The sequence below is a fragment of the Procambarus clarkii genome, chromosome 81, assembly GCF_040958095.1.
Source record: "Procambarus clarkii isolate CNS0578487 chromosome 81, FALCON_Pclarkii_2.0, whole genome shotgun sequence".
NCBI lineage: Eukaryota > Metazoa > Arthropoda > Malacostraca > Decapoda > Cambaridae > Procambarus > Procambarus clarkii.
Window position 1 is genome coordinate 20,581,514 of NC_091230.1, and position 10,579 is coordinate 20,592,092.

Here is a 10,579-nt window from a genome sequence, read left to right on the forward strand (position 1 = left end):
CAGGCTGCCTCCCTGGCTGGCTTCCTGGTTAATCCACAAGCCGGCCTCCTGATTGACTCCCTGGCTTGCCTCCTGACTGGCATCCTGACTGGCCTCCAGACTGACCCCATGGCCAGCCTGAGACACCCCTTGGATTGCATTCATCCAGTGACTATTTTTGTGACTCTCCTGGTTAGGTGACAGAGGTTGTGAGTCCCTTTCGACATTCCTAGCTGCCTCTTCTATTTCCCCTTCCAACTCTTCTTCTACCTCCTCTGCTACCTCGTCGTTCTCATCTTCTCTCCTCTCCTGCAATTTCTCTTCTATCGTCTCCTCGTTTTTCCCATCGGCCGCCTCGTCTTCCTTAGTCTGACCAATCTCCGGGAGTGGGTCGTGAAGCGGTCTGCCGCGCCTTTCAGAAGCACCAAATAAGATATTATATTAGTCCATGATAGACACATGTTGAGAAAACGGTGCCGAGTGCCAGAAACAACAGAAAACGCTCTTCTGACGATACATAATGTGGGATACTATTGCATTACTCCTAAAATGTTAATTTCATGATTAAATGGTCACTTCGTAATACACAAGTTCATTTTTGCACCACAAATCCACTAAATGTGAATTAATGAATAGTATTTATTAGCAAATAAAGCAGATATGAGATGTTAACAGACGTTACTTTAGCCAAACAGAAAATCATTGTTACAGATTCCCTTACTCACCATAACATTGTATCCACGAAAGCAGAAATAATTGAAAGAATAACATATAACATAGATGATAACAATGATACTAGTTACAACATCGATAAAGAATTATATGACTTCAAGTTTCCTAAAAAAAAATCAATAGATTATAAGGGATAAAGGATTTAAAAGTTTATGATCATTGAAAATCACTACAACTAAGGTTATTAAACTGTAATGAATGGGAAGACAAGCAGTGCCAGGACATATTCACTGTATCGTAAAGTACATGTATCGTAAAGTACATGTATCGTAAAGTACATGTATCGTAAAGTACATGTATCGTAAAGTACGTATATGTATCGTAAAGTACATGTGTCGTAAAGTACATGTATCGTAAAGTACATGTATCGTAAAGTACGTATATGTATCGTAAAGTACATGTATCGTAAAGTACATGTATCGTAAAGTACATGTGTCGTAAAGTATATGTATCGTAAAGTACGTATATGTATCGTAAAGTACATGTATCGTAAAGTACATGTATCGTAAAGTACGTATATGTATCGTTAAGTACAGGTGTCGTAAAGTACATGTATCGTAAAGTACGTATATGTATCGTAAAGTACATATGGGAATTGAGGTAAATATGTATACAATGTGTACTGTCGAGTCCCTCGAAGGTCCTCGTTTTATGTTTTAAGTTTTCTTAAAAAAAAAACGAGAAAGAAAGCAACAAACTAACCTCTCCTCGGCCTAGTATAGTACATATTTGTACTACAGTAGGCCTAATATAGTACATATATATGTACTATAGTAGGCCTAGTATAGTACATATTTGTACTACAGTAGGCCTAGTATAGTACATATTTGAACTATACTAGGCCTACTGTTGTACAAATATGTACTAGGCCTACTGTTGTACACATACTAGGCCTCCTGTAGTACATATGTTAGGCCTACTGTAGTACATATGCTAGGCCTACTGTAGTACATATACTATGCCTACTGTAGTACATATATGTACTATATTAGGCCTACTGTAGTACATATAGATACTACAGTAGGCCAAAAATTGAGAAAAAAGGTGTAACAATGATTTTATAAGGCCTAGGAGAATTAGGATGCTGCATATATTTTTTAAATCCCCTTTAGTATACCAATGGTCCAAACAGTGAACGTTTAGAGCACTTCAGTCCAGTGTACATCTTTCCTCAATCTTTGACGGCTTTGGTTACGTTTATTAAACAGTTTACAAGCATGAAAACTTGCCAATCAACTGTTGTTATTGTTATAAACAGCCTCCTGGTGCTTCGGAGCTCATTAACTGTTTAATAATTGCAAACAAAGCCGCCAAAGATTGAGAAAAGATGGACAGGTTCGTAAGTGCTTGAGTATCTCCTTCGTGAATCTGGGCCCCTGGTGTATGGGGGCAGAATGCGAAGTGAGTTATTAAAGAAAACGTTGTAAGGATAACTGAAGTAGGGAAAAATAACTAGTATCTCCTTCGTGAATCTTGGGCCAGATTCACGAAAGCACTTACACAAACACTTACGAACCTGTCCATCTTTTCTCAATCTTTGGCGGTTTTGTTTCCAATTATTAAACAGTTAATGAGCTCCGAAGCACCAGGAGGCTGTTTATAACAATAACAACAGATGAATGGGAAGTTTTCATGCTTGTAAACTGTTTAATAAATGTAACCAAAGCCGTCAAAGATTGAGGAAAGCTGTACACGTTCATAAGTGCTTGCGTAAGTGCTTTCGTGAATCTGGCTCCTGGCCCCTGGTTGCTTAGATACACAAACTAAATGTGTTTTGTGCTATCTTATAAGATGCATCCTTGGTAAGGATACATCTTGAAGGACTAGTTCTTTATTAAGGAAAGACATGGAAAGTTAATATCTTGATAAACAGTTTGCAATTGAGGAAATTCCAATAGACTAATTCCACTTGGGTATCCGAGTTGTTTGCTAAGTACACAAGATAGCCCCAAAAAATTATCGTCGCGTCAACACGATTACTTTTAACAGTAACATAAATTAACATAATGCAGTATAATTAATATTGTGAAATGAACTGAGAGATAAAGATGAAAGCTGAAGAACAAACATTTTGTATTTCAATCCACTGACAACGAGACACTAAGTCTTACTTATTTAATACGAATTACAGTAAAAATTAAAGCTGAACAATATGAACAATATGTTTAGATAGCGTAAGAGTGCCATATATAACTCACACACACACACACACACACACACACACACACACACAGCACCTACGTCATGGGCGGTATACCCAACGCGGGCATTGTATTCCTCCCTGAACCTGCCCGAGCCAGTGACGCCGAGTTCTTCCTCGTCAGGTACATGTCGGGCCTGTGCCTGTGCTGCTGGCGTCTCTTCTCCGAGGATATGCTGTTGGGAGGGGAGGAGACGCCACTGTGCACGGAGGACGGCCTCGCTCCGAACACCTCCAGGGGAGTCAGAGTTGGAAGTCTGGTGGAGGATGTGATAGCGTCCAGTCGCGCCCGCCGCTTTCGAATAGACTCCATCTGTGGAGGAGATGTTGGAAATAAGATACATACTCAGGATACAGCAAATGCCAGGCGAGAAATTGTTGGAGTGGACACCTTCAGACATGAAACGGGCTTCCTGATGGCACTTAGCCACTACGGCAGTCATTATTCTTAACATCATACCCCCCATCATCATCACAGTCACCAATACTCACCACATCACATTCCACCACAGTCAACAATGTTCACCACACAACGTACACAGTTACAGCCCCGCTCCTGTGGCAGGTAAGTCCACTACGGGCTCACCATAGCCCGTGCTACTTGGAACTTTGTGTTCCCAGTAGCTGAATCTAAAACAACAACAACCACAATGACCAATATTCACAACACCGTGAGTCAAAATCTTCACCACACAGCCACCACTAGTCACCACCCTGTAGCTGCTCCCTCACCATACAACGCATCCTCACCATACAACGCATGCTAGTTGTTACCCTAATCTTCAGTAGACAGCCTCTCACCCTTGTCTCTCAGAGCTCTCCCCACCACCGCTGTCTTCACCTCCGAGAAGCTGGCTACAGCTCCATGTCTCTCTCCAACCAACACCTGTCCTGGAAAGTTTCCCCTCCTGTTGTTCCCATAAACCACAATGTTTATGTGATCCCTCAAAAGCAACAAAATGTATATATGCTGGTTAGCATTGTATGAATGAATGGCCACCTCTGTGGTGTAACAAGTGTGTAATAATCCACTCTCTGCTGGTTTGATTCAAAGAGCCAGAATGATGTAACAGTCAGCAAATAGGCTCGTTAAGCTAAAAGGACCAGGGTAAACTGCATTTATTAGAATGTCCTGACCAAACTCTATGTATGTTGCTTGTAAGCTTGCATTAATCCCTTAGTTATCAGGAGAGCGTCTTGTGCTTGGAGTCAGTGTCGGCCCTCAGACGAATATATTCACCTAGATCATTCCGGGGCTCCTCCCCAGTAAGCTTCCCATGTGTGCTAAGCATTAACCGTAACTGTACAAAGCGTTAATCACAACTTTAGCACATTAAGCACAATTGTAGTGAACAGTTTCTAGGCCAGAAGGCGTACTCACATCCATGCTGAAGGCGTTGGAATACACGATGGCTCTCTTGACTCGTTATCTTGTGGCAGAAGGCCCAAGGTTGCCGGGATGCTGGTGATGTATTGCTGGCGTTTGCTGATCCCACAGCAGAAGATAAACATAGCACCCACCACCACCTGCCTGACGGAGGCGCAGTGATACTGTTTCACGATTTAAACAGTAATTTAAGTGCGGTGATGGAGTCTGTTCAGCATACTCTGTTTTTACCGGCTCCTGCAGCCTGGTCGTATTAGTGGCCACCCACCGGCTGCCTCCCAGTGCTCCAGCTGCTCCAAATGGCCACTCTGCCAAAGAATGTATAGGTAGATTTAGTAAATACGATCATAAACCCTATGATACAGTCCTCAACAGTTGCCTATCTTCCAAGTCCCTATTTACTGCTGAGAATCATCAGGTTTAAAGAAAAGTCACCAAACATCTCGAACTGCCCGGGAATGGAACTAGGGTTCAATCCATTGTGAGGCGACTGTGTTAATCACCGCCCTACAGGTCACCGTAACGATCGTGAACCATAGTGTCGTTATTGTATCTCACAATAAGATTTTGGGGCATAACTGGCAAATGAGAAGAGCAGTTTACTGCATGGTCAATAGGCTTTATTTTGTATCTATACGTGGCTATTGTAAATAATTAACTGAAACTTGTACCTGAGATTCAACAACTATCACAGGTCAGGTGTTAAGATCTACACACACGACCAAACTTTTATATTAAAATTATTTTATTTTATCGACACGTAAAATGAACGACACGTCAAATCCTGAGGATTTTACGTGTCAAAATCCTGAGGATTTTACGTGTCAAAATCCTGAGGATTTCACGTGCCAAAATCCTGAGGATTTTACGTGTCGTTCGGTCCATATGTTTTGAAGTCAATACACGATGATTTTCAAACAGGAACTTCCAATATTTTAAAATTTAACTTGTCTGAAAGGTTAATTTGGAGCTTTAGTGGAGCCTTCGCAGTCTTCAGTAAACGTAAAGTTTTGAGTTTTATATGTTTATTTTTTTGTATTGAAACACTGTTCTGTTTGTACACTTTAGTAATCTGTTAACTAACAGCACGATACTGCCAAAAATCACACGGTTATAACAGCCTTATGCATTCAAAATTTAAACTATTCACTGAAGGTCCAGTGATAACCGATATATGAAAATTTTATTCATTTGAATGTTGAATGAAAGCTGCCATGCAATATTTCCAAATGGGTGTCCCAGTATGCGCGCCAGCACGCATGCGCACTGGAATACACTTTCCAAGTTCCAATCGATTGAGTGATTGGTGAAGATTAAGCCACCCAAGAGGTGGCACGGGCATGAATAGCCCGTAATACCAATCGATAGCCTACGACGACCAATGTTTGGAACGTTAGTCTGTAATTCTTACGTTACCATTGATTAATGTGACCATTTTAATATCAGAAAATAAATACCTGAATGCGAAATTGAAAGAAATTATCTCATTCAATACCCAGAAATAATTTAGGTTGACAGAATTGGCCCCTTAATCATGGTAGTAGGTAATGGCGAGCCGAGAACAAATTTATAGAACTGAAACGTGTGTTTGGGGTGATTAGTAATGCTATATGAAGGACTAAGATATATGTGACTAGAAGAATAAGGAAGATGGTAATAAAATAGAATGTAAAAACCTATCCCATGTGGCGAGTTTAGATAAACAATAAATAAATCTATTTACACAATACAATAAATGGAGAAAGTGATTTTTTTAGAATAAATAAATTTATATATTGAGGTAAAAAACCTAGTAATTGAGGCAAGATTATGACTTATACTAGACGGCGTCTCAATCCTGGTAATGGCGTCGCCCTAGTAACGGCGTGGTGTGCTAGCTGGGTCGACCTGCTAGCAGTATGCAGCCGTGATATTTAAAGGTTTGTAGGTCACAATAGCAGCATACTCAACACTGGCGCTTCTAGTTCCTTCTGAATTCCGAGTGTATGACGACACGCCATCGCTCGACCAACGGGGCCAAGAATGTCAGCTATTTACTTTGTTCAGCCTCATTATACGCGTAAATCAATATTGAATTAGGTCAAGATATTAGGGGTGTTAGGCATTATAACCTCTTTTGTTATATCAATAATGTATTATTTTAAGATAGATAGTTATACATTGTAGAAATCTCATATCAATATTGTATACGATTACCCATACAACAATCACTAAAAATGCTATCATTTTGCAATTGTCTCATACGATCAATACGCTCTAATTAGCATACTTTCTTGAGAATGTGCTATAGTAGTGTTGGTTTAGTAACATCAGCCAGCCATGTGACGAACAAGGATAAGCTATGGTTAACTGTGACTATCTTGCATTTATTTATATGAAGCCTAATAACGAATTTCAATTTCAATAACCAAATACTCTATTAGCAAGTATATATATATATATATATATATATATATATATATATATATATATATATATATATATATATATATATATATATATATATATATTATATATATATATATATATATAAAACAAAAAGTATTTTAATGATTTATTTAGCATATATTAAAAATGCAATTTGTCAATCATAAGTTTAAATATAAAGCAGTTTAATTCCTATAATAGATTACATAGAAGTGTTTTTGTTTACTTAAATGTAGTTGTATTCGTAATGTATACTCACAGTATTATTGCATCATAACGTGGCCTTGTTATGTATGGTGTTTCGTACAACGATGAGTCAATAATTCGTTGATTTTGCACCGATAATTACTGTCCAGATGAGTGAACAAATTATTGGATTAGCGATCACCCTACAAGACAGCACACTGCAGCGATCACCCTACAAGACAGCACACTACAGTGATCACCCTACAAGAATTTAGCTGTAAACTCTTATGTAACCTGTGGCACAGCTGACACAACAGTCTGTGGAGGAACCTGCAACACAGCCCCGGAGTCTGTGGCGCCTGTGGCACAATCGGTAATCTTTGCCGCGTGGCTCACACCTTCACCGGTCAGAGGCGACTAGCCGGGACGCGCGCCCTGTGCGCCTGAATTGGGCTGCAGGTTGGGAGGAGAAAAGGGGGGTAATGTCTTCTTGTTCTGGTATGGAGAAAGGGGGGGTTCAGGGGGGAAAGGGAGCAGCAGGGGAAGGGGGGGAGTGTTACAGGAAGGAGTCGCGGGAGCTACGGAAAGGGGGGGTCAAAGGGGCTACAGAAGGGAAATCGAAGGTACTACAGGAAGGGATCGGGGGTGGGGGGATGGGGGGGAGTTGATGGGGCTACAGTAGGGGGTGACGTAGTGGGGGGGGAGGGTAAGGGTGGACACCCACCCACTACATGACTGGTTATCGTTGCTAACCAACCTTATAAACAATTCAGACTGAATCATTCGCACCTCCATGTATCGTGTTGGCTGTGTGTCGCAGTCACCACTACTGACTCGGTGTATGTTCATGTATACTACATCCTACACTTGATGTATGTTCATGTATACTACATCCTACACTTGATGTATGTTCATGTATACTACATCCTACACTTGATGTATGTGCATGTATACTACATCCTACACTTGATATATATTCATGTATACTACATCCTACACTTGATGTATGTTCATGTATAATACATCCTACACTTGATGTATGTGCATGTATAATACATCCTACACTTGATGTATGTTCATGTATAATACATCCTACACTTGATGTATGTTCATGTATAATACATCCTACACTTGATGTATGTGCATGTATAATACATCCTACATTTGATGTATGTGCATGTATACTACATCCTACACTTCATGTATGTGCATGTATACTACATCCTACACTTGATGTATATTCATGTATAATACATCCTGCACTTGATATATATTCATGTATACTACATCCTACACTTGATGTATGTGCATGTATAATACATCCTACACTTGATGTACGTTATTTATAATACATCCTACACTTGACGTACGTTCATGTATAATACATCCTACACTGATGTATATCCATGTATCAATGTATGTCCATGTATTCTTAATGTATGTCCATGTATACTTGATGTACGTCCATGTATACTTGATGTATGTCCATGTATGCTTGATGTATGTCCATGTATACTTGATGTATGTCCATGTATACTTCATGTATGTCCATGAATACTCGATGTATGTCCATGTATACTTGATGTATGGAAGAATCTGAGGAAAGGTTGTCTGGAATCATCTCAAAGCTAAACAGAGAAGCAAATATTAATGAATATTTTTATAATAGAATATGTAGCTGAATTATGTATTTATATGTACTAAAATATTTACTTTAGGGCGGTGTCATGAACCAGTCTTTTGTTAAGGGTGACTTTCAGATCCTCTTGTCCCCCGCCTCAGTCCTTGCTGAGGGAGAATATTACTTTGCTAAATGACTTGTATTTCAAAGAGTAAGGAGGATGGAAAACTGGTAATTATAACATTCTCAAGTCTCATCGACTTGAGAATGGTCCAGGACGGACCGAAACGTCGTCGTCCCTTCACCTTCTAGTGTGTGGTCTGGTCAACTTACTTTAGCCACGTTATTGTGACTCATCGCCTGCAGTGGTAATTATCAACAGGTGTAATCAGGAACGAGTGCAAAGGATAAAAAAAAATAATAATTGAGCAACACAAGATAATTACGGGGCCTGTGAATTTAACTTTTCTAGCCTGGAGGAACGTTGCAATAAACACCATTAACTTAATATCCTGCACTAACTTTAATTGTGAGACCCCAAACACAGGGGAATGTTTTTCACGGGCAAAGGGGCATTGATGAACTGAAAATAAACGGAAGATTACTTAACTGGATTTAGCATCCCTGAGCCAGCAGATCTTTCTCTCTTGATATCCACTCTATATATATATATATATATATATATATATATATATATATATATATATATATATATATATATATATATATATGTGTGTGTGTGTGTATCACGAAAATAAACACGTGATTAAAATATATATATATATATATATATATATATATATATATATATATATATATATATATATATATATATATATATATATATATATATATATATATATAGTTGTGCAATAATTGGCTGTTGATTGCTGGTGTTGACTTCTTGATGTGTAGTGCCTCGCAAACGTCAAGCCGCCTGCTATCGCTGTATCTATCGATGATTTCTGTGTTGTTTACTAGGATTTCTCTGGCGATGGTTTGGTTGTGGGAAGAGATTATATGTTCCTTAATGGAGCCCTGTTGCTTATGCATCGTTAAACGCCTAGAAAGAGATGTTGTCTTGCCTATATACTGTTTTTTTTGGAGCTTACAGTCCCCAAGAGGGCATTTGAAGGCATAGACGACGTTAGTCTCTTTTAAAGCGTTCTGTTTTGTGTCTGGAGAGTTTCTCATGAGTAGGCTGGCCGTTTTTCTGGTTTTATAGTAAATCGTCAGTTGTATCCTCTGATTTTTGTCTGTAGGGATAACGTTTCTATTAACAATAGAAACGTTAATAGAAACGTTATCCCTACAGACAAAAATCAGAATCACCACCAGGTACCAGCACCTCCAGGTAGCAGCACCACCAGGTACCAGCACCACCAGGTACCAGTACCACCAGGTACCAGCACCACCAGGTACCAGCACCTCCAGGTACCAGCACCTCCAGGTAGCAGCACCACCAGGTACCAGCACCACCAGGTACCAGCACCACCAGGTACCAGCACCACCAGGTACCAGCACCACCAGGTACCAGCACCACCAGGTACCAGTACCACCAGGTACCAGCACCACCAGGTACCAGCACCACCAGGTAGCAGCACCACCAGGTACTAGCACCACCAGGTACCAGCACCACCAGGTACCAGCACCACCAGGTACCAGCACCACCAGGTACCAGCACCACCAGGTACCAGCACCACCAGGTACCAGGACCACCAGGTACCAGTACCACCAGGTACCAGCACCACCAGGTACCAGCACCACCAGGTACCAGTACCACCAGGTACCAGCACCACCAGGTACCAGCACCACCAGGTACTAGCACCACCAGGTACCAGTACCACCAGGTAGCAGCACCACCAGGTACTAGCACCACCAGGTACCAGCACCACCAGGTACCAGTACCACCAGGTACCAGCACCACCAGGTACTAGCACCACCAGGTACCAGCACCACCAGGTACCAGCACCACCAGGTACCAGCACCACCAGGTAGCAGCACCACCAGGTACTAGCACCACCAGGTACTAGCACCACCAGGTACT

At 40.6% G+C, this 10,579-nt stretch overlaps 1 protein-coding gene across 1 annotated transcript; it reads right to left on the bottom strand.

Annotated features, from left to right (window-relative positions):
* Positions 1–28: 28 nt before the first annotated feature.
* On the bottom strand, positions 29–7,332 carry LOC138358084 (uncharacterized). The gene is made up of 5 exons (XM_069315561.1): positions 7,206–7,332; positions 4,293–4,606; positions 2,953–3,224; positions 165–382; positions 29–117 (listed from the first exon to the last, which is right to left on the bottom strand). Exons 2-5 carry the CDS (start codon positions 4,296–4,298, stop codon positions 29–31), a joined length of 585 nt encoding a protein of 194 aa, XP_069171662.1. The 5' UTR covers positions 4,299–4,606; positions 7,206–7,332.
* Between the last annotated feature and the right edge of the window lie 3,247 nt (positions 7,333–10,579).

Coding starts and splice junctions, on each gene's coding strand:
- LOC138358084 (XM_069315561.1), bottom strand. Junction 383..2,952: donor TTGGGTATACCGCCCATGAC/GTAGGTGCTGTG, acceptor AAGGCGCGGCAG/ACCGCTTCACGACCCACTCC. Junction 118..164: donor TCTGTCACCTAACCAGGAGA/GTCACAAAAATA, acceptor GGGGTGTCTCAG/GCTGGCCATGGGGTCAGTCT.